This window comes from Ailuropoda melanoleuca, chromosome 12 (assembly GCF_002007445.2).
Source record: "Ailuropoda melanoleuca isolate Jingjing chromosome 12, ASM200744v2, whole genome shotgun sequence".
Lineage (NCBI taxonomy): Eukaryota > Metazoa > Chordata > Mammalia > Carnivora > Ursidae > Ailuropoda > Ailuropoda melanoleuca.
In genome coordinates, this window is record NC_048229.1 from 5,991,488 (window position 1) to 6,016,599 (window position 25,112).

At 38.9% G+C, this 25,112-nt stretch overlaps 1 protein-coding gene across 11 annotated transcripts in view; it reads left to right on the forward strand.

The window, feature by feature from the left end:
* MPHOSPH9 (M-phase phosphoprotein 9) overlaps positions 1 to 25,112 on the forward strand; it is a 59,414-nt gene that overhangs the window by 16,101 nt on the left and 18,201 nt on the right. For 10 of the 11 annotated variants that reach the window (XM_019800821.2, XM_034639268.1, XM_034639265.1 and 7 more), the window contains 10 exons: positions 35 to 125; positions 2,029 to 2,135; positions 5,156 to 5,281; positions 5,444 to 5,904; positions 6,237 to 6,392; positions 9,969 to 10,056; positions 12,086 to 12,301; positions 21,060 to 21,107; positions 22,016 to 22,080; positions 23,532 to 23,633. In XM_019800821.2, coding sequence (XP_019656380.2) covers positions 35 to 125; positions 2,029 to 2,135; positions 5,156 to 5,281; positions 5,444 to 5,904; positions 6,237 to 6,392; positions 9,969 to 10,056; positions 12,086 to 12,301; positions 21,060 to 21,107; positions 22,016 to 22,080; positions 23,532 to 23,633 — 1,460 coding nt within the window. The remainder of the gene's footprint in view (positions 1 to 34; positions 126 to 2,028; positions 2,136 to 5,155; positions 5,282 to 5,443; positions 5,905 to 6,236; positions 6,393 to 9,968; positions 10,057 to 12,085; positions 12,302 to 21,059; positions 21,108 to 22,015; positions 22,081 to 23,531; positions 23,634 to 25,112) is intronic. The other variant, XM_034639263.1, reaches the window with a different exon arrangement.

Here is a 25,112-nt window from a genome sequence, read left to right on the forward strand (position 1 = left end):
CTGTCAACTGATAGTTTTCTTTCTTGCCTTATAGTCTAATTTCACTGCTGCTAAGCATCCCCATGCTTTTTACCTCAGTAAACCAGAGGAGAGTCCAAACTCTTGGATGTCCGATTCAGGAACAGGTATGATACTTATTTTTTTTTTTATAACACCTTAATCTACATTTCTCACAGGAAGATAATCCCATGCAGTGTAACAAAGCGGTTTCTGTAAATCTGTTAATGCTGTGTTGTGCCTCTGCTAAATCTGACTTCCTTGCATTAATTTGTGTTGCACATTCTGTAAATAGATGGAAAAAGTACTTTTACAGTTATTTCAAACAGTTGCAAAAGTCATCTCAGGATTTTCCAGGTGCTGCAGAATGAATTAAGAAATTCAAACCCTTTGTGAGCCATTCTTTACTCTCCATGGTAAGCTTATTTTAGTTTTAATGATGTAACATACTGATTTCCCCCCACAATCCCACATCCAGTTTGTCAGGATGAGTTAGCATTGCAGGATGCAAATTGCTGGATTCCCCCACCGTCATGCTGTCACCCTCAGAGCGTTCCCATCACCTGTCACCTGGGTTTCTGCAGCTTCCTGCCCAGCCTCCCTGCCCTCACCCTTGCACCCTTCCATCTGTTCTCAACACGGTAGCCTGTAGGATTTTTCTTAAGGATGGGTCAGAGCATGTGACTCCTCTGCGCAGAGCCCTGCTATGCTCTTTCCCTCAGAAGAGCACCCAGAGTCTTTATAGGCGCCCAGAGGCCCAGCAAGATCTAGCCCTGTCCTATTTGACCTCCTTTTCTGCTGCTCCTTTTCTCTGCTTCAGCAGAGAGGCTGTTTGCTTAAATATCCCAGATGTGTTCTCCTTTTAGGGCTTTTGCTTTGCTGCTTCCTCTATTTGAAATGTTCTCCCCACCTCTTATATAGGGGACGTCCCTCATACATGGCTAAGATGCTTTCTCTTACCTTGTTACCTTGCAGTGAGCCAACCCTGAGCACCCTTCCACACACACTGCATATTCACTTTTTTTTTTTAAAGATTTTATTTATTTATTCAACAGAGATAGAGACAGTCAGCGAGAAAGGGAACACAAGCAAGGGGAGTGGGAGAGGAAGAAGCAGGCTCATAGCAGAGGAGCCTGATGTGGGGCTCGATCTCATAACGCTGGGATCACGCCCTGAGCCGAAGGCAGACGCCTAACCGCTGTGCCGCCCAGGCGCCCCCTGCACATTCACTTTTACCTGATTTTTGAATCTTACCTTTAGGGTGCTTACTGTCTTCTAACCTAGCGGGTATACCTCGTGATTTACTTACTGTTCATGTCTCACATTTCCTGCTCCCCAGCCTGGCACAATAAACACTCGATATGTATTTGAACCGTTGAATTCTTTATATTGCATTTTCTGTACTGCTCATAAAGAAATTGTTGTCCTTTCAGAAATATAGTTTAGATTGTACTAGTTTATCTTTTTTTTTTTTAAAGATTTTATTTATTTATTTGACGGAGAGAGAGACAGCCAGCAAGAGAGGGAACACAAGCAGGGGGAGTGGGAGAGGAAGAAGCAGGCTCCCAGCAGAGGAGCCCTATATGGGGCTCGATCCCAGGACTCTGGGATCACGCCCTGAGCCAAAGGCAGACGCTTAACGACTGAGCCACCCAGGTGCCCCTGTACTAGTTTATCTTCACTTTTTAAGTTTATTTTTTTTTAATAATCTCTACACCCAACATCAGGCTTGAACTCACAACTCTGAGATCCAAGAGTCACATGTTCTATCCCCTCAGCCAGCCAGGCACCCTATATCTTGCCTTTTAATAATATATTTTGGTTTTAAATATTTGGATCATTAAATTAGAACTCTTACATGGTAAGGCAATTAGGAGATTCTTTGCCATCAAAATCCAACGTCCCGTATCCAGATAGCCTAAAACTAGTTACTTCCCATATTTAATTTTCTTTAAGTAGAAATAAGTTCTCCTAGAAAGCATTTTAGTTCTCTTTCCTCAGTCTTCTAAACTCTGTATTTGTGTGCAATAGGTTTGACTTATTGGAAGCTGGAGGAGAGGGACATGTATCACTCTTTGCCTGAGACTTTAGAGAAGATGTGTGTACCGGCCTCCTCCACAGATATGTCCCCAGGCCAGGTAATTTAAAAACATATTATGTGTGTGTGTTTGCGTTATACAATTGTAGTTAAGCATGCCATTTCATTATACATGTTGTGTTTTCCAATTTCTGATAAACTAAAAAAAGCCTGGGCTTTAAATTATAACTGCTTTCAAATCTGGTCTCTCATTCATTGCCTTATGCAATCATAGGAAAGTTACTTAAGAGTAGAATTAAAAATGCCTGATTAATGTGTTGTAAAATTAAAAGATGATTTTGTGCCTACTATTCTAAATATAGTAGGTCCACAGACAACTATTTTTGCTGTTCCTACACCTGGTTTTGATTCTCCATCCTATTATGCCCTCCTGCTAATTCATTTGTACCATTATTTTGAGTATTTTAATTTGGTGTAGTAATTTTCTTTGAGCAAGAAATGTAAATATTTTCTTTGCTTCAGAGCAATGAAATAAAACTATCCAGCTTGTGTACGTCCATGTACATATCTCACTTCTGTATTTTGGTCAGGTGGTGAGAAAGTAGTTTGGGGAAAAGGAGAGATTACAATGAGAGTAACCAGGAGAGCTGTAAGCATGAGTGACAGGCATCAGCAGGGCAGTGGGAGAACAGCATATGCGTAGACATCAGAGTCCCACAATGGGGCAGAAACCAGCATCCCATCCTTCAGGAGAGGAGTGAAAAAGAGAGATAAACACAGAGAGAGGAAGGCTGAGGAATGATATTGTGAGGTGCCAGAAGGCTCAGTGGGCTTTGTGATTACAGGGCTCACTGTGTGTGTGACATTGTCCACACCATCAGTAAATGAATACTGTATTTTGGTGATTCTAAGATACTGTCACCTTTAAGACTTCCTGTTTCATATTCTAACCCCCCCAAAAATTAGAAAGAGAGCACTGATACAGTAGAATTTATATTTTATTCTTATTGAAAGAGTTTGTAGACCTAATCAAACATTGATTTATCAAAGAACTCTTACATACTTAAAAAGGACAAAAAAGTGAAATAAGTTTGTTAAAACTTCTTCACCTACAGAGGCTTACACTCTCTTTTCACTCAGTGTTGGTTTCTGTGTTTTTCCACGTACTGTTTTCCTTGAGCCGTGAAGAGCTCTGAGGATTTGGCATTTTTTAAAAAAGGAGGAAAGGCCTTGGTGCTGAGTTTTTACCTGACTTAGTGGTTATGAAGAACCGGCCTACGTTTGGCTCCCAGATGGGGGAATGTCCCTAAACATATAGGATTCACCATCCCTTAAATACTGGTTCTCAGGGGCTCCGGTGTAGTCTCTAGGATTTTCTTCCAGACTGCTGACACCTGTTTGGCCGATTTTGATGTCTTTGATATTTGCGTATGAGCAGGCAGTGACGATTATGTTGCAATTGCTACTTGACCAGAAGCAGTGTAAGATGCCATTTATTACAAGAGGCATCCTCACTTCAGAGATGTTAAAATATGAAGAGAAATCATAGAAGTGGAAAATGGTGAAAAATGGTTCCTTGTACTACCATGGGCTCTAAATAGAAGAATTGCAACTGCTCACCCAAACCACCAGGCAGGGATTCCTCGGGCTTGAAGCCGCATCCAGAGTGCTCTGCTTGTTACAGGCTGGAAGACTTGAAAGGGCCTTTGGGTTGTTGGTATATAAAAAGTAAAATTCCAAAGTAAATTACAGAAATTATGAATTTTAAGGGTTTACATTCAACATATTAATGCCTTTAATGCACATACAAAACGTTTTTGTTTTTTTTTTAAGATTTTATTAGAGAGAGAGTGAGAGAGGCATGAGCAGGGGGAGGGGCAGAGGGAGAGGGACAAGCAGACTCCCTGCTGAGCGGAGACCCTGGGGACCTCATCTCAGGACTCTGAGATCATGACCTGAGCTGAAGTCCGTCGCTTAACCAACTGAGACACCCAAGTGCCCCCATGCACACACAAAAAGTTTAATCATCTTATTCACAAGCTAGTTATAGGGTTTATTTAAAAATACTAATTCGTGGTATTATTCTGCAGCCTATGTAGGGTGTGGAAATGGGACACAAATTTAAAGCTACATGTGAATGTATTCATTCATTGTATCTCCTGCTGAATCTATAATCTCATTTAAGAGAATGTCTACAGTTTAAATTTGAGGCCCAAGGTTAAATGGTCCACCGTCATGCCCTACAATAGATCCCACCTTGAAATAATTTAAGGCTGAGGTTTTAATGTTTGGAGCTTAGACCTCTTTGCAACATTTCCAATGTGGCAGAGCCCTGATCTCAAGATGTAGAAATTAGGATCATATCTTTTTATTTTATGAATTTTTAAAAGGGGCTTATTTCTATTGGGTAACTTCTTCCTTAACACTTTTTTTTTTTTTGTCTGCCAACTCTTAAAAAAATAGAAAGGGGCGCCTGGGTGGCTCAGTCAGTTGAGTGTCCCACTCTTGATTTCGACTCATGATCTCAGAGTTCTGGGATTGAGCCCTGTGTAGTGGGTGGGGAGTCCTTTGCTCAGTGGGGAGTCTGCTTGAGGATTCTCTTTCTTTCCCCCTCGGCCCCTCCCCCTGCTTGTGTGTATGTGCTTTCTCCTCCCTCTAAAATAAATAAATCTTTAAAAAAAAAAAGGAAAGTAACTACATAGCTACCTCTATATACCTGTCCCCTTGAGTCACATGATACTAATTTGGCCAGAAGTCTTTTCATCCTGCTTTGGTCATTCATGATGAAGTCTTTTCTTACCTGAAAACTTGATTTTTTCTTGAGCAGAGGGGACTACCAAAGTTTTTTATTCTTTAGAAGTATTCTTAGGCTACTAAGTAACTTAGGCTCAGATTATCACCTTAATATTCATTATTAGGGGATATTAATTTTTTTCATTCTGAGGAAGACTCGTAATTAACAGGTAATGACTTCTAAATTTGTTTTAGACGTCCGACAGTCTAGAGTCTCAATTCATTTAAAATCTTTCAAAAATCTTTTTGTGGTGCTGATCTTGATATCAGTAAACTTTTTTCATCGTTGATAATACCATTTAAATAATTTTGTTTCATATCTTTAAGTCTAATACTAGTAATGAGATGAAGCTACCATCACTGAAGGATATTTATCATAAAAAACAAAGGGAAAACAAGCAGTTACCTGAGAGGAATCTCACTTCTGCTTCCAACCCAAATCATCCACCAGAGGTAAATTGTCAACACTCTGCTGAGTGAAAATGAAAGATGCTTCATGACTCTTAACTTTTATCTTAAGCTTTATTTTCCCTAGGAGATCTAAAGCCTACTCACTTAAAAACAAACTCTGAGTACTAAGGGCAAAACCTTACTGTTATCTGTCTTAATTTCTAGGTACTAACTCTAGATCCAACGTTACACATGAAGCCAAATCAGCAGATTTCAGGGATTCAACCACAAGGCTTTTTGAATGCCCTTGATGACAGAATATCCTTTTCACCAGACTCTGTTCTAGAACCTAGTATGTCTAGTCACTCTGACATAGACTCATTTTCACAAGCAAGTAATATCGCTTCTCAGTTATCTGGATTCCCAAAATATCCTTCAAATACAAAAGCTTCACCAGTGGACTCTTGGAAAAATCATGGATTCCAAAATGAAAGTAGGACCAGTTCCACGTTTCCTTCAGTTTATACTATTACTAGTAATGACATCTCCGTCAACACTGTAGATGAAGAAAACACTGTCATGGTAACCTCAGCCTCAGTCAGTCAGTCGCAGCTTCCAGGGACAGTCAACAGTATCCCAGAATGCATTTCCTTGGCTTCCCTGGAAGATCCTGTGATATTGTCCAAGTATGTATTTCAGTGCATGGCTTGTAATGTTAATAGATTTTGTATGACGTCTTCTTGAATGATGAAAATGATTTTTATTGACCTTCCCTAATGTATAAAATCTTAAAAAAAGAGATACAGCGTTTTTAAGGTAAAACATCTACAAATTAATCCTTGTCTTTTCTTTTTTTGCTTAATTAGTTGTCAACATGTATATTAATCTATTATGTTTTCTGTGGGTTTGCAGAGGAAAAAGGCTTTTGCTTTTGAGAAAGATTGTGTTCTTGGTTTCTCTTGTGGGATAGAGAGTGAGGAAACGACACTCCTAAAATTTTTTTTGCCCTCAACAACAGAATTAGGCAGAACCTGAAGGAAAAGCATGCTCGACACATGGCAGATCTTCGAGCTTACTATGAATCAGAAATAAATAGTTTGAAACAGAAACTGGAGGCAAAGGAAATTTCTGCAGTTGAAGATTGGAAGAAAACCAATCAAATTCTTGTAGACAGGTAAAATTTATAATTCTTCTATAAAATTAGTGTTTCTCCAGCTTGGATATATTCTTTTTTCCAAAGTATCCTATATTGTGATAAAACACTTTGAAAACATGCTCTAGATTTAAAAATTTTTACAAAGACATATTTGCCTAAATAATTATTTTTATAGTTTTGAGCCAGCCTCATACAGCACACTGGTAGCTGACATGAGGGCATTTGTTTCATATGGACAAAATACTGAAAGAGTTGAGCAGATTTTGTATAGGTAAAGTAATGTCATTTATGGGTGGATTAGTACTATGGACGGATTTCCTAAGAAAACTCTGACTTAATGTCCTGGAGCCGTTCTCAACCTTTTCTTAAACCCAGGTTTCACGTAACTTAATCCAGACACTCATGAACCTGTGGAAGCGATTATCTTGTTCAAAAAAGAAGCCAACATGGAAACATGGGGCAATTATATTAAGGATAGTTGAATACCTGTTTTAGAGAGAGAATCATGAACAAAATTCGATGCTCTAACTGGTATTAATAACCCCATATTTGCAACATATTTTACATTTAAATGGGACTTAAACAGACTGAAAACTGCTGAGGTTGGTAGAGCAGCAAAGAATTGTTCTCTAACGCAGAAGACGACGAAGCCCCTTGAAAAAACATTAGGAGGGAACTGAAATCTTCTGGTCCAGTTAATAGTTTAACTTGCAGAATTCTAGGAAAACTAGCCTTTGTACTAGCTTGTGGTTGCTGTGGTAGTTAACATGCTGTCTTATTCCTGTGAGTTACCGCAGGTTCCATTTTGCTGCTGGGGGTGGAGCTGGGACTGGGGGTGCAGTGGTAAAGAGCAGTAGTTTGAAAAAAGCCAGAAAGAAACAAGCCAGGTTTACCTTTTCTAGGATAAAAGGAAAAGAGTAGATGACAGGGTAGGGGAAGCTGGTTCTTTTTTTGTTGTTTTTAAGAAGGCAAAGAGGACTGTAGGTACTTCCTGTGAAGGACGGAAGAATGAGAGAAGCCCCCCAATAGACCTCGTTAGGTTAAAGATAGGCTGCCAGAGAAGGCGCCTAGTGAATGGGAGCTGAGTAAAGCACTTTGTTGGTCTAGAAGCTGTTAGAGCCGTAGAGCAGTGAGGCGGGGTGTGGGTGGGACGGATTGGAAGTCAGGGTTTGAAGAAGTGGCCGAGTTGGAAGGGTGACGGCAGCAGGAGGGGCATGGAAGGAAGGCTACTGAGTGTGCAAATGCACGGCAGTAGTTGTGGTCACCTGGGACTGGAGAAGTCATTCACCTAGGACAAAAACCAATTTTAAGTGGTCAGCATACACATCAGGTTTTTTTCAAACTTAAAATCGCACGTGGGAAAATCCCCCTGGTACTGCAAATGGGGCCATTGGGCCATTGACACATTGTGGGCCAGCTGTGGTCTCAGATTATTCTGTCATACAGCCTCCTACCACAATCAGTATGGTAGTTCAAATAGAAAAATAGAGTTAATATACCTTCACTTGCCTCTTTAGTGCTCTTTCTTTCAAGAACAGTTTTATCAGTATTTGATTTCTGCCCAGCATTAATGCACAGGAGTTAGGAGCGTGGACTCCGGAGCCACATTGCCAGGTTTCAGAGCCCAGTGATTGCTTACAACCCAGGAGGAGTTCAGCGTCTCTGTTTCCTCATCTGTAAAATAGTAATGATAGCAGTCCTAACTCGATTGTGAGGATGAATATAAAGTGCTTAACATAGACTTGGTATATAATCAGTGCCAAATAAATATAGCTTTTATTCACAATTCAGTAACACTAAGTCAAAATGATAACAGTATTTTTCTGTGTATTTTTTGATTTTGAGGTTCTGTGATGATTAATTTTATGAAGAAGGTCCTTAATTATAAGAATAATACATTCATGCTAATTCGGAAGAAGCACAGAGGAATGTAATATGAAAGGTCTCCCTACCCAACTTCTATGTTACCCAATGCTTACATTTCAGACTTAAGTTTTATATCCTAGAAATCATAATGCACAGATGTATATATAAGTTTTTTTCATAACAAAGATCAAGCTATTTTCTGCAGTCTCCTGTACCCTGTATTTTTAAATATAATTTTTTTAAAGATTTTATTTATTTATTTGACAGAGAAAGAGAGTGCAAGAGTGAGTGCGCAGGCAGGGGCAGCGGAAGGCAGAGGGAGAGGGAGAAGCAGGCTCCCCGTGGAGCAGGGAGGCAGTTGCGGGGCTTGATTCCAGGACCCTGGGATCATCACCTGAGCCAAAGGCAGGCGCTTCACTGACTGAGCCGCCCGGGCGCCCCTAAATTTAATTTTTTGATGTAAATTATAAATAACAATTTACCATGCTAACCATTTTTTTTAAAAAAAGATTTTATATTTTAGAGAACGTGAGAAGGGAGGGAAAGAGTTTCAAGCAGACTCTGCACTGATTGTGGAGTCTGATGTGGGGTTGGATTTCGTGACCCTGAGATCATGACCTGAGCCAGGTCCAAGAGTCAGATGCTTAACTGACTGTGCCCCCCATGTTGACCATTTTTAAGTGGTCAGTTCTCTGGCATTAAGTACATTCTTGCTTTTGTGCAACCATCACCACCATCCATCTCCAGAACTTTTTTTTTTAAGATTTATTTAAGAGAGAGAGAGAAAGAGAGAGAGTGGGAGGAGAGGGGCAGAAGGAGAAGGAGAGGGAGTTTTAAGAAGACTCTACATGGAGCCCATTGCAGAGCTTGATCCCATAACCCTGAGACCATGACCTGAGCTGAAATGAAGAGTCGGACGCTTAACTGACTGTGCCACCCAGGGGCCCCTAGAACTTTTCATCTTGCAAACTGTCCCCATTAAGCAACTCTCCATTCCCTGACCCCCCCGCCTCTGGCACCCAGCATCCTACTTTCTGTCTATGAATTTGATGCCCCATATGAACTTGGGGACCTGTGTGAGTGGAATCATACTTGTCCTTTTGTGTCTGGCCTGTTTCACTTAGTGTAATGAAAAGTTCATCCATGTTGTAGCAGGTGTTAGAATTTAATCCTTTTTCTTTTTTTTTTTTTTAAAGAGGGAGAGGGGCAGAGAGAATCTCAAGCAGGCTCTGTGCTCAGCACAGAGCCCAGTGGGGATTTGATCTCACCAACCTGACGTCATGACCTGAGTCGAAATCAAAAGTCTGATGCTTAACCAACTGAGCCACCCAGGCGCCCCTAGATTTTCATCCTTTTTAGGGCTGACTACTACTCCATCGGATGGATAGACCACACCTTCTTTATCCATTCATCCTCCTGGACACTTGGGTTGCTTCCATCTTTTGGCTTGTGTGTGTTTTGCTGCTGTGAACATGGGTGTACAAATGTCTGTTCATATTTTGCTTTTTTACTTAACTATTAGGGATCTTTTCATACTGTTCTTTTCTCTGGAAAATAGTATCATCAAGTTTATTGGGATGGGATGTATTTATTAAAATGGCATCCTGAGTGTTCACTAACATTGGAGAATTTGTTTTATGTTACATATTATAGAATGAGATTTATAGAATACTTTTAAGGGAAAGGATTTTATCTTCTAATTTTTTCATTTCAATTTATCATTTTTAGATGTGGCCATTTAGATAGTGCTCTGAATGAAGCTACCAGTCGTGTGAGAACACTTGAAAATAAGAATAACTTACTGGAAATAGAAGTCGTAAGTACTCTTTTGTTGTTTAGTGGCTTAATGTTAAAAACTGAAACCTTTTTGTTAATTGAACTTTAGAGACTAATTAATAGTTTTATAAAAACATTGACTATGTGGGGTTTTTTTGTTGTTGTTAGGATGTCTTATTGTTTATATTTTGAATACTGCTGGCTTCCTATGATATGATAAACTTTTACACTTTAAAATTTTTATTTTTTTTATTGGGATATAATTTACATATCATAAAACTCACTGTTTGGAAGTGTATAATTCTGTGGTTTTTAGAGTATTTGCAGACTTGTGCAACCATCACCATAGTTAGTTTTAGAATATTTTCTCATTCAGAAAGAAACCCTGAACCCCTTCACCATCAGCCTTTCCCTCCTAACTCCAAAACTCCTTCTCCCCAGCCCCTAGCAACCACTACCCTACTTTCTGTTCTTTGGATTTGCCTATTCTGAACATTGGTGTAAATGGAATCACATATATGACCTTTCGTGTCTGGCTTCTTTCACTTAGCACTTAGCTTTCAAGGTTTATCCACGTTGTAGCATGAATTGGTATTTCATTATTTTTTAGGGCTAAGTAACATTTCGTTGTAGGGATAGACCATATTTATCCATTCATCAGATGATGGATGTTTTGGTTTTCATTTTTTGGACATTATGAATGATAGTGCTATGAATATTTGTATACAAGATTTTATGTGGACTTATGTTTTTAATTTTCTTGGATGTATAACTGGAATGCATAAACTTAAAAAAAATTTTTCATGCATTACCAAGTTTTATTCTTTTGCATGTAACCTTATAAGTAATGTTTTGATGGAAGATGCCAGTTATATTCTGTGCACTGTTTCTTTGTCTTTCTTTGATGTGTTTTTAGTTGTCTTTGTCTCCTGAACTGAAAGCTTCTCGAAGTCAGGGATTTGTCCTTCTTGCTAATCTTATATTTCTGGCACCACAGTGCCTGGCACCTAGTGGATATTTAAGAAATGATTGTTGAATGAATACTAACATATCAGATGTGCTTTGAATTTTCTCTTTTATTTTCCTAGTAAGAGAGAATAGCGTAAGAAATGCTTTATTATTCTCTAAATATTAATGTGGGGCAACAGATTCCACCTGTGCTTTCAGAATCATTTTCCTGATAGCCATGGTTATTTTTTTCATGAAAGTGACCTATAGGTGAGTTCAGCATTATAATGCCTCAAACAGTGGTTTTGTGTCTATACTTCATGATAATCTAATGAAGCTGTTTTTTTCTTTATTTATTTTAAAGATTTTATTTTTAAGTAAACGTACCCAGTGTGAGGCTCGAACTTACAACCCCAAGATCAAGAGGAGCCCCTGAAGCCAGGAGCCCCTGAAGCTGTTATTTTAGTAGAGTAATCCTTTTTAGTCTTCATCCCAACGCACAACAAAATATTAAGGCTTTTTTTTTTTAAAGATGTAATTAATTATTTTATTTGACAGAGAGAATGGGAGGGGGGAGAGAGAGAGAGAGTACAAGCAGGGGGAGTGGCAGGCAGAGGGAGAGGGAGAAGCAGGCTCTCTGCTGAGCAGGGAGCCCAATGTGGGGCTTAAACCCTGGACCCTGGGATCATGACCTGAACCAAAGGCAGACACTTAACTGACTGAGCCACCCAGGCACCCCACAAAATATTAAATTTGTGATTCCCATTTGTAGGTTTTTTTTTTTTTAAAGATTTTATTTATTTATTCGACAGAGATAGAGACAGTCAGTGAGAGAGGGAACACAAGCAGGGGGAGTGGGAGAGGAGGAAGCAGGCTCATAGCAGAAGGAGCCTGATGTGGGGCTCGATCCCATAACGCCAGGATCACGCCCTGAGCCGAAGGCAGGCGCTCAACCGCTGTGCCACCTAGGCGCCCCTCCCATTTGTAGGTTTTATTTTATTTTTTTCCTTCTATAGTTTATTTATCTTATTATTTTCCTTTCATAGTTTAATGCCCACAATTTGTTAACTGCTATTTTTTTTTATTAAAAGCAGTTTATTATCTTTGTTTTTATTTTGTAGAGTGATTTCAGAGAACGCTTCAATGCAGCCAGCAATGCTTCCAAAATTTTGCAGGAACGGATTGAGGAAATGAGAACAAGTAATAAAGAAAAAGACAATACCATCATTCGACTAAAATCTCGACTGCAGGATTTAGAAGAAGCGTTTGAGAATGCTTACAAACTCTCAGATGAGAAAGAAGCGAGACTGAAACAAGAAAACAAAATGTTTCAAGATGTAAGTGACAAATAATGGAAACTTAACGACGGGTAGGCTAAAAGTAATTTTAGATGTTATACTCTTACAGGCAATTATGACTTTTTCCAAGTTTATTTTTGTTTTATGGAACTTTGCTGTAGCTGCAAATATATACCCTCCGAATTGAGTCAGTTGGGTCTTATCTTGAAGCAGGAAGTCAGCTTTCAGAGCTGTGGTGTCACTCCCACGCCTTTCTGACTCTAGCAGGTCAACTTTTGAGCTATCTTAAATTGACATCTGTGTTGCTGGATGGGTAAAATGAACCAGATTTAGAATAGGTTTGATTGAATATTTTCACTTTGCTATAATGTCACTTAAAATTTGGATTTGTATAACATTAAGACTGCATTGGGTTTGGGGTTGTGTATTTTTTTCTCAGGTTTTTCTTGATATCCTTTGTCATGGTACATAAAAAAAAATCTGAAAGTATTTCAGCTGTTGAATTTTCTTCCTGATAGCTTTAGATTATTGTTGCTTTGATTTTTGTTGTTGTTGTTGCTTTGATTTTTTACATTTGTTTTCATGAAGGTAATACCTGTAAATGGTTTAAATAGTCAAATCTCAAATGAAAAACGGCAGTCTTCTCCACCTTCCCCTACCTTGGTTTCCCCTACCTTAGAAGTCCTACTGTCAGCTCTTTTAGCGATTTCTTCTAGCATTTTTCTCCATGTTTCTATGTAACAAACTTATAATGCTCTTTCTTTTTTTCCTCCATCAATTTCAGACATTATATATTGACTTCCTTCTGTGCAAGGAAGATCACAGTTTAGTATTTTTACACCATTTGCTCCCAATGCAAACACTTCTTTCTCTCCTTTCAGTGTGATTAATAAATTAAATTGATTCTAAGAAGCTGTTCTTTTATATTTTAGCAATTCAGAAATTGGTATACATCTTTATACCATGGTGTTATATTTTAATTGACAGCATTTCTTTTTTCTTTTAGTAGTAATAGTAAATAAAGTAATGGTTTGATTTCTAGTCAGTGATGTCTTAGATTTGAAATAAGATGGATTATCATTTACAGTTAAATCAGTATTCAGTATTTCTTATTGTCTGTATAAATATTGTTCAGAGCTAAGCTGCAGTATACAGTGATTTACATTTCCTTTCTCTAACAACTTGTATTTTTCCTGGAATTGGTAATTGGCTTTTTTTTTTAACCTGCTTGGTATCCTGTGTTTAGCACTTACTCCCACCTCCAGATACTTTTGCTTCATTATGAGCTGGTTGCTCTTGAGGTCCAATACACAGATGTCTAGGACTTGACTTCATCATCATCCTGGGGATGGTCTTTGCTTGTTTCCTCTATTGGATCTCTCTCTGTCTCTTTTTTTTTTATGATTTTTATTTGTTTATTTTAGAGAGGGAGAGAGCAGGGGGAGGAGAAGAGAGAGAGGGACAAGCAGACTGTGTGCTGAGTGCAGAGCCTGACAAGGGGCTTGATCCCAAGACCCTGAGATCATGACCTGAGTCGAAATCAAGAGTTGGACGCTTAGCCGACTGAGCCACCAAGGAGCCCCATGGATCTTTTGTGTGCATCCTGTGTCTTCGTTCTTGGTTTAATTCTGTGTTTTGCTAAAGTATGTCCCCTGAGAAAAGAATACATGGGAGATGAATTCTGAAGCCTTCCATATTTGAAAACATTTATAGTTTGCAGGCACACTTTTAAAAAAACACTTTATTTTTTAAAGCAGTTTTGGATTTACAGAAAAATTGAGAGCATAGTGCAGTGTTCCCACCCTGCGCAGTTCACTTGTTGTTAATGTTTTATATTAGTATGGTATGTTTGCAACAATTAATGAACCAATATTGATACATAATTATTAAGTAAATTCCATAACATATTTAGGTTTCCTTTGTTTTTACCTAATGTTCTTTTCCTGTTCCAGGATCCTGTATTACATTTAGGTATCACGTCTCCTTAGGCTCTTTTTGGCTGTGACAGTTTCTCAGACTTTCCTTGTTTTTGATGACCCTAGACAGTTTTAAGGAGGACTGATCAGGAATTTTGTTGGATGTCCTTGGGATTTGTCTGATGTTTTTCTCATGCTTTGACTGTAGTTATGGGATATTGGGAGGAAAACCACAGAGGTAAAGTACCATTTTCAGCATATCGTATCAACAAGCCCTGTTTTTTTTATTTCCTTACTGTCAGTAAAGTCTCAGGAGAGAGTGGATATAAATACTCTGTTCGGTATGTCATATTTGATTAGAACTTCACAAGGTTTTGGTTATTACTGTTCTTGTTCATGTATATTAACAATATAATTTTTGTGTGTGAATACATGATGAGATCCTGATTTTTAAGACTCCTTGTATGTTTTACTTTTTTTTTTTTAAGATTTTATTTATTTATTTGAGAGAAAGAAAGTATAAGCAGCGTGAGGGGCAGGGGGACTAAGCAGACTCCTTGCCAAGTGAGGAGCCTGACGAGGGGCTCTCTCCCAGGACCCTGAGATCATGACCTGAGTTGAAGTCAGACACTTGACTGACTGAACCACCCAGGCTCCCCTTGTACGTTTACTTTGACATAATACCAGAATTACAGAAAGTTGCAAGAATTGTATAAAAACTTTTCATATACCTTTTTTTTTTTAAGATTTTATTTATTTATTTGAGAGAGCAGAGTGAGAGAAAGAGAGCACAAGCTAAGGGGAGCAGCAGAGGGAGAGGGAGAAACAAGACTACCCTCTGAGCAGGGAGCCTGATGCAGGGCTCGATCCCAGGACCATGGGATCATGACCTGAGCTGAAGGCAGATGCTTAACCGACTGAGCCACCCAGGCACCCCTCTATATACCTTTCATCTCGATTCTAAATATTTTTTTAAAAAGATTTTATTTATTTGAGAGAGAGAGAGCGTGCGTGCGCATGAGTGGGGGGAGGGCAGAGGGAGAGGAACAAGCAGACTCCCGGCTAAGCAGGGAGCTTGATGCTGGTCTCTGTCCCAGGACCCTGAGATCATGACCTGAGGCGAAGTCAGATGCTTAACTGACTGAGCCCACCCAGGTACATCTTGATTTGAAGTCTTAACATTTAACAATATGTGCTTTATCATTCTTTCAGTGGTTCCATGTGGCTGTGGCTGCCCTGTTGGACAGTGCAGATATAGAGAACACTTCCAGTGGTGCAGAAAGTTGTGTTGGACAGCACTGTTGTAGAATGTTCTTCAGTTTGGGTCTGTGTTTTGCACAATCAGGTTCAGGTTGTTAGAATGAATGCACAGGAATACCACGGAAGGAAGCCGAGCTTTTCTTAGCACATCCTATCAGAAGGCACACGTTAACGTTGTGTATTAATCCTGATCTCTTGGTTTCAGGTGGTGTTTGCCAGGTTTCTCCACTGTAAAGTTCTGTCTCCCCATTTGGAATTATTAGTATTAGGGGATATGTATATGTATTTTTAAACATTTTTAATTTCAATTTAGTTAATTAGCATATAATGTATTATTGGTTTCAGAGGCATAGGCCCTTGATTCATTAGTCTTATATAATACCCAGTGCTCATATCACATGTCCTCCTTAATGTCCATCACCGAGTTACGCCATCCCCTCCTCCCCTCCCCTCCAGCAACCCTCAGTTTGTTTCCTATGACTAAGAGTCTCTTATGGTTTGTCTTAGTGTCTGGTTTCATCTTGTTTTATTTTTTCTTCTTTTCCCCTATGATTCTCTGTTTTGTTTCTTAAATTCCACGTAAGAGTGAGATCATATGATACCATATTATCATATGATAATTGTCTTTCTCTGATTGACTTATTTTGCTTAGCATAATACCCTCTAGTTTCATCCACATTGTTGCAAATGGCAAGATTTCATATTTTTTGATGGCTTCATAATATTCCATTGTGTGTGTGTGTGTGTGTGTGTGTGTTGTGTGTGTGTATGTGTATATATATGTGTGTGTGTGTGTGTGTATACACACCACATCGTCTTTATCCCTTCATCTGTTGATGGACATCTGGGCTATTTCCATAGTTTGGCTTTTTTTTTTTTTTAAAGGTTTTATTTATTTATTTGAGAGAGAGAGAGATAGCCAGTGAGAGAGGGAACACAAGCAGGGGAAGTGGGAGAGGAAGAAGCAGGCTCCCAGCTGAGGAGCCTGATGTGGGACTCGATCCCAGAGCTCTAGGATCATGCCCTGAGCCGAAGGCAGACGCTTAACGACTGAGCCACCCAGGAGTCCCATAGTTTGGCTCTTGTGGACATTGTTGCTATAAACATTGGGGTGCAAGTGCCCCTCGGATCACTGCATTTGTATCTTTTGGGTAAACACCCAGTAGTAAAATTTGCTGGGTCATAGGGTAGCTCTATTTTCAACTTTTTGGGGAACCTACGTACTGTTTTCCAGAGTGGCTGCACCAGCTTGCATTTCCACCAACACTGTAGGAGGGTTCTATTAGGGGATATTTTAAGTCTTTGTAAATCACCTTTTTCTCATCAAACTTTTACCCACTAGCTTTAGTGTCCACTGAGGAGTCTTTTCTGAAACAAGTAATTACTGTTGTGGTTGCCAAATGGTGGTTCTTCTATTACTCCTATATTTTACGGAAAGGAGGAGCTCTCCACTCTGTTATTTATTTATATTCGTGTGGACTCACAAATTCTTATTTTGTTCAGTGAGTTACAGTTCTTTTTGTTGTTGTTGTTGTTATTTTGTTACTTGCATTGTCCTAGTTTTGGCCGGTAGGGTAAGTGTCAGGCTGGCTGACTCCTATGTCCTTTGGACATGTTCGTGTCATTCTCTGAGCATTATCCGGCGAGATATTCCAGGCTCATCTTGTACTTTCCCAGTCCCAACCATAAATCAGTCATTTTTCCGTGGAGGCATGGTTCCTTTAGGTGGAAAATGATATTTAGAAATGAAGATCTAGCACTAGGTATGTTCATTGCTACTGGGATGCCATCTTTTTTTTTTTTTTTTTTAAGATTTTATTTATTTATTTGACAGAGATAGAAACAGCCAGCGAGAGAGGGAACACAAGCAGGGGGAGTGGGAGAGAAAGAAGCAGGCTCATAGTGAAGGAGCCTGATGTGGGGCTCGATCCCATAACGCCAGGATCACGCCCTGAGCCGAAGGCAGACGCTTAACCGCTGTGCCACCCAGGCGCCCCTGGATGCCATCTTTTTTAATTATTCATAAACTCACTGCAGTTATGTTGGAGTAACAGGAAACAGCACGGAATCGTTGGAATGTTGTTTTGAGCTGAAATTATATTAATATTGCGAGTGGTAACACTGTCTTCCTTTGTATTTATCATGTCAAATATTTCAAGCATAGAGAAGAGTATACAAAGTAATATATAGCACATCCACATACCAGCTGTCTGTAAATACAATTGAAATACTCTCTTCTATTCCTTTCTCTCCTACTTGCTGTGCTGAATATGCTGTTGGTTTTCCCCATGGATTTCTGCTTTTGCTCCATATGCATGGATTTATAAACAATATATAGTAATGTTTTATGTGTCCTTAAACTATATATGAATTGTATTGTACCACATATACTTTTGTGCAACCTGGTTTTTTTGTAGCACTGTTTCTGAGATTTACCATATTGATACGTGCTGCTTTTATTCATTTTTATTTAAACATATTTGAAGTTTTTCAGGTATATGAAAAGAATATTACATGTGGACCCACCACTCATCTTCAGATTTAAAATACTACAGATACAGTCCCGCTCCCCTCCCCGACCCAGCACCCATTTCTGATCACCCTGCCTTCCTGGGAGTGACTGATCGGAACAGTGTGAATGTCTTCCCATGTCTGTGTCTTACACGTGCATATACGCTTTATCAGTGTTGGTTGGCATAGTGTCGAGCTTTTTATAAATGCTGTCACACTGTTTACTATTCTGCAGCTTTTTTCATTGGTAAGATTTATTCAGGCAGATGCATTAGCACTCGTTCATTTGTTCTCATCCTGTGTATTCTACTCACACTGAATCTTCCACAATTATCTGTTTTCCTCTTGCCAGTTTCTTTATATTGCTCTCCAGAGCAACAGGGCCATGAACATTCCTGAACAGGCTCCTTGTACAGACCTGTGCAAGTACCTCTTGGGTATTATTGCAGTTACCAGAGTCACAGCACAGGTGACCCCAAAACTGTACATGCTGTGCTCATGGACTCAGTAGTCTGGGGACTCGGACTGGGCACAGCAGGGACAGCTTGTCTCTGCTCTGCAACCTCTAGGACCTCAGCTGGAATTTCAAAGGCTGGGGGCTGGTTGTTGATGATGGCTGTCGACTAAGGCTGCTTTCCTTCTCCATGTGGGCTAGTTTGGCTTCTTTGAAGCATGACGACTGAGTGCCACAGACCAGCGTCCTGAAGGAGTGTCCTGACAGCCATTAGCCTTTTATGACCCAGCCCTGGAAATCCTTCGGCATCATTTCTGTCTCATTTCATTTGTTAAATAATCTCAAAGGCCTGCCCAGGTTCAAGGGAAGAAGAAATGGATACCACCTCTAGATGGGGTGTGGCCAGGTTCTGGAAGACCTTGTGTGAGCAGAAATTGCTGCTGCCATTTTGGGGATATACAGTCTGTCCCATGAGCCTGTGTACCTCTGTGTGTAGTGGCTGGGACTTAGAATATGAACACTGTCATCTTCATCAGGTAGTGCTAAATTGCTCTCTGAAATGGTTGTACTAGTTCATTTTCCCACCAGTAATGTATGAGAATTCTTATTTTCCAGATTATTTCCAGTGCTTGCTATTGTCAGGCCTCTTCCGGTCTGGTGGATGTGAAATGGTTAATTAATATGTATTGCAGGTCTCTTCTCTTGGCTTGTGGCTTGCATTTCACCTGGTGTTGCCTTTTATGGGGTACTCCTTTTGTATTTTGTTTTATTTTAACCAGCCGTTTGGTTAGGGAACCTCCAGATGTGATTATGTGGAGGTCTTTTTTCTGGCATTGTTTGGTTTTCCCAAGGAAGAGTCGCCCAGTCTCTTGTCTGGGACCTTTCAGTCAGGCTCTGGTGGCAGTGAGGGTTGGGGAGCCAAGGCTTTTGTTTTTGTTTTTGTTTTTGTTTTTAAGATTTTTATTTATTTATTTGACAGAGAGAGAGACAGCCAGCGAGAGAGGGAACACAAGCAGGGGGAGTGGGAGAGGAAGAAGCAGGCTCATAGCAGAGGAGCCTGATGTGGGGCTCGATCCCAGAACGCCAGGATCACGCCCTGAGCCGAAGGCAGACGCCCAACCGCTGTGCCACCCAGGCACCCCTTGTTTTTGTTTTTGTTTTTTTAACTTTTCCTTAGTCAAAATCTCCTTATTTCTTTGCTTCCTCCACCTGTTAGACTTGGGTTTCCAGAGTGGCATTTGCCTGTCATTCACATTTCCTGTGTCCTGTCACCTGGCTGGCCAGTCCACTGCTGTCAGACGCTCTAACCACTCAACTTAAGGACTTTTAACCAGCTCCCTTTGGTCAGCCTATGCTTTCACCCTGTCTACTGCTGAAGCTGATATTCAGGTCCTGAGCCTCTCAGGGTTATGAAGATAGCAGCCCCCTTACTGTCAGCATCTCCTATGCAGGCGCTGACGCTTCTAGCCTCCTCCGCCTTGTTACAGCCTCACTGAGATTGCTCCTTTGGGGCGCTCAACTCTTGATTTCTCTGTAACTGCCTCATGGTTACTTTACTGGGATCTTGGGATAAAAAGAAAATTATTTGAATCTGTCTTCTTTAATAAGTCTCACATATATGTATTTTTTTATTTTATTTTATTTATTTATTTATTTATTTATTTATTTTTTTAAGATTTTATTATTTATTCAACAGAGATAGAGACAGCCAGTGAGAGAGGGAACACAAGCAGGGGGAGTGGGAGAGGAAGAAGCAGGCTCATAGCAGAGGAGCCTGACGTGGGGCTCGATCCCACAACGCCGGGATCACGCCCTGAGCCGAAGGCAGACGCTTAACCGCTGTGCCACCCAGGCGCCCCTTTTTTTTTTTTTTTTTTTTTTTTTTTTTTTTTTTTTTTTTTTTTTTTTTTTTTTTTTTTTAATTTTTTTATTTATTTTTTTATTTTTTTATTTTTTTTTCACATATATGTATTTTTTTAAAAGATTACCTAATTATATTAGACTTGGGACTGTGCCTTTACTCTGTGGAATTTATCAAAAAGAAATGTACAATTCAAAAAAGAATGCAAATTTTAATCTTTTAAAATACTGCTTACTTAAAGGGTCTTGACTTGTATAATTTTTGTCTTTATTTGAAACAAATTCGAACTTACAGAAAACTTGTAAGAATGGTCCTATTCCTTTTACCTAGGATCACAGTTGTTAACATTTTGCCATATTTGCTTTATCACCTCCTATATATATATGTATATACATATATATATGTTCACACGTGCATTTTTTTTTTCTTGAACAATTTTAGAGTAAGTTGTAGACATTATGCCCCTTTACCCCTACCTTTTGGTATGTATTTCCTAAGAACAAGGGCCTTCCGTACATAGTCACAGAACAATCAAAGTAAAGAAATCAAATGTGCAATTCACATGCAAATTATCATTTTATGGCACTTTTCCCAGTTCAGGATCCAACCCAGAATCATGCCTTATATTCACTCCTCTTATCTCTTTAGTTGCCTTCAGTCTGGAACAGAGTGTTAACCTTTCTATTTCAAGACCTTAGCATTTTTGAAGAGTATGGGCAGCTCTTTTATAGAGGATCTCTGGGTTGATATTATAATGTTTAATTTTGTGATACATTTCTTTGTTTTTCCTTGTAGCTCTTAGGAGAGTATGAGTCCCTTGGAAAAGAACACGAAAGAGTAAAGGTAATGGTTGTTGATTCATGTTCTGAGCTTCATGGAGGGGCAGAAGCACTGGGTTGGAAATGAAGAAGGCTGACCCTTTATCCCCCTCTATTCTCCCCATCCTCCATCCCCATCTAGCTGCTTGAGTTAGACCACTCACTTCATCTTCTTTGTCAATATCCTTATTTTCAAATATTTTCCCACTTAAGTCATAAATTTTCGGATGTGTTAACAAATATTGAGAATGGCTATTGCATTTGAGATGAGTTGAGGTGAAATTTTTAGAAGAGTATAAGGTATGATATAGATGTAAATAAGTATTAATATTTGAATATGAAGTTTTTTAAAGCATTCACTTTTTGTGGGGTTGTTTGATTTTACTGATTATGTTTGATTTCTTAATGAAAACTTTGTTTGGGAACTACATATTTGAATTCAGTGAAACTCTGCAGTGATGCTGTCAGTGGGGTCCAGAGTATTTCTGTTGCATAGAATACAGGGCTGTGGTTATTCAAGGTTAGCGGAAGGCAGGCAGGCGTCCTGGGGACCCAGGAACCAGTCAGGACATCTGAAATCTCACCACCACAGGTATCTGTTTTGCCATTTACTAAGGTTTTTAGGCAAGTTGTGGTTAAAACATGTCCATTTTAACACTGGATTGCTTGTAATCAAGCACCGCGTAATAGACTATACCTATTACTACAGGGGCTATACGTACAGCTATTTGTATAAGCCAGTGTTTTGCTCTCTGTTTTTCCCTTGAATTACGTATACTGGCTCATGATTGATGCTGTATTTGCTGGGTATCTGCATAATTTTTTTTGTAGTTCTCTGGTATAGCCTTAGACTGGTTTCATATTACGTATTTTAAAATAAAAGGAATATATCCTGACTATTTCAGTTATTGAATTTTCCCTTTATCTTCATAGGATACACTGAATACAACTGAGAACAAATTGCTTGATGCACATACTCAGATTTCTGATTTGAAAAGGTAAAATGTAAATTATCTTACTAATAAGACAAGTATGCCTCTTTTGTTCTTTTAGCATTTAAATATGTAAGCATTTAAATATGTATACTGAAAGCAATGAAAAAAAAGTTTTTCTTGAGGATTTTTAGGTACTTTGAGATCAGGTTTTATCTTAATCTTCCCCTGACCTGGAAATACTTTTGATTTGAGCCAAAGAAGATTTTTAAACGATTAGAGTATATTGGTGGTTGTGCTTGAGAAGTGTGCGTTTCCGGAAACATTGTGTGTTTTGTCAGCATAGCAAAATCTAAATGATACTAAGCCATTGAAAATCTATCAAAAAAAAAAAAAAAAGAGCATTTTAACAGGCAGTCCAGGTCACCAAATTATATTTGTGCTTCCAAAAGAAAACAGCGTTCACCCCAACTTTATGACCATCTGCTTTCTTAAAAACCTGTTTTGGGGAGTATATTCATGATCTGATTTGCTTAATTAGATAGAAACAGAGTCATAAATGGTCCCTATGCAAATGATATTTCTAATTGGCTTTGGAGCATGTTTTGTATTTGTATTTGGAGATGGGTCCCTTATTTGGAGATTTTACTACATTCCTCAGGACTTCACATCGGGGACAACGTGAACGCTGTCTGGCCTTCTCATCTGCTCAAGTCTTTTCTGTGATGCATTCAGTTCTGATAGCTTCCTTATCAGATTGGCATAAAGCATCAGCCCGTTAGGGCTGTTCTTTCTCAAACCTTCTTGCATCAGGGTAGGCAAGAATTTGAGCTTAAAAGATGAGACGAAGGCATGTGCAAAGTTTAAAAGAACAGACAGAATGCCAAGATAACCTCAAAACAATTAATTGGCCAGGCTCCTATTTTCTGTTGGTAAACTTGAAAATAGGCTTTTATTCTGAACATGGCACAGATGAGGTGAGTTTCCCATAGACAGAGAGTTTTCAGGATAGTTTAACCTCTGTGTCTTTTAAAAATTAGGAAGTTCTTACTAGCTCTTTTATTAGATATTAAACCTGCTTCCTTTTTTGTGAAAACATTACCTGTCTATATTTTGTAAGTGTGACTATATATGCTTAGAATTAAACATGTTAGAATTGCAATTTATTTGAATAGTTGAATTTATTTTTTTACTTTATACCATGTGTTATGATCCGTAGTCAAATTTATAATTTTTTTTAACTTATCTATATAAAGTCCATTTGTTGTTTCCTTTTCCTTCAATTGTAGTATATGGAGTGTTTATTTGTAGAGTTTAATGTATTTGCCTTATCAGTTTATGTTCCAATTTTGTTCAGCTTTTTGAAGCTTACTGGTGGCATTTTATTATGAAAACAGGCTTACAGACTAGCAGTTCTTTTGTCACTCCTTTTCTAGAAGCATCTGTTAAATAAGTAATTTGTAGTTGAGCTATATATTAAATTGTGTACTTAATTTATCTTATTACTTTTGAATTAGAACAATTTCAAAACTTGAAGCTCAGGTCAAGCAAGTAGAGCATGAAAATATGTTAAGTCTTCGCCATAATTCTAAAACTCCCATGAGATCCTCACGTGCCAAGTAAGTTATTTTGTTTAATCTCTCTAAAGCTAGAAATAGGTGCACCCTTTGAACTGAGAAGCTCATCTGTCTAAGTCATAAGGAAGTCAGAGTTAAATGTCATTATAGAACTTAGATGTGTAAAAACATCTAATTATGGGGCGCCTGGCTGGCTCACTCAGTAGAGCGTGCGACTCTTGATCTCAGGGTGGTGAGTTGGAGCCTCATGTTGGGTGCAGAGCTTACTTAAAAAACAAAAAAGTAAAACCATCTAATTATTAGATAGCATAAAACCTCTCATGCGGAGGCATTTGCCAAAAGGTGGAAATAGAATCAGATTGGGTGTAAAGAGACCTGGAATATTTTGTTTGTTGACTCTGCCCAGCTGGGTGACCTTAGGCAAATCACTTACTTTTTTTTGGAGCTCAATTTTATTATCTCTAAAAACAAGGACATTGGGCTAGAACATCTCAAAAGGTCTTTTAGCCCTAAAATTCCAGAAATTTTATTCCTATGTTAATGGGCAGACCTATGAAGATAGATCTTCATTTTTGCATGGATTTTTCTTTTTAGTTCTTTTAGTTATTCAAAATTGGCTTTTCTATAATCTCAGAGCATTATCTTGATAATACATGTATAGAATAATTTTTTTCATATTAGATTGTTTTTTTTTTTTTTTTAAGATTTTATTTATTTATTTGACAGAGAGAGACAGCCAGCAAGAGAGGGAACACAAAGGGGGAGTGGGAGAGGAAGAAGCAGGCTCCTCGCGGAGGAGCCTGATGTGGGGCTCGATCCCATAACGCGGGGATCACGCCCTGAGCTGAAGGCAGATGCTTAACGACTTCGCCACCCAGGCGCCCCTAGATTGGTTTTTATTATGATTTTGTAAAGAATACTAAATGAGAAAATCATAAGGTTATAATATTGATGTGTATGAGAAAGATGGTTAAATTGTGAATTTTAACCTTTCTAAGTCATTGTCAAATGAGAAACTTTCTCTGGATCTTTGTTCATTGACCTTAAGTTAGAACATAGTGAATTATTTAAAGAAAAAATTTTGTAGGTTACTGAAATCGAACGTTTGAGAGAGAACAGGAGTGGGGTGAGATTGGGGTCAAGGAAGGCCTTTCTGTAGAGGTGACTTGTAAGCAGGGAGGTAAGCCCTGTGCTGAGTTGTTGGTGTGGGAGGCATGAGGGAGGGGCATGTTCCAGGCAGAGAAATGAGCTTTACTATGTCCTGAGGTAGGAAAGAGCTTAACATGTTTAAAGAACCTGGAGGAAGCTTGTGTGGCCTGAGTATTGCCTGCAAGGGGTAAAGTAGTTCCAGATGAAAGCATAGACTGTCATACATGGCTTTCTAAGCCATGGTCAAGAGTTTGGATTTTACTCTAAGTCTGTTGGGAAGCCTTTTAATGGTTTTATGTGGTAAAATTAGGTCATCTGATTCTTTTCTTTTCTTTTTTCTTTTCTTTTCTTTTCTTTTCTTTTCTTTTCTTT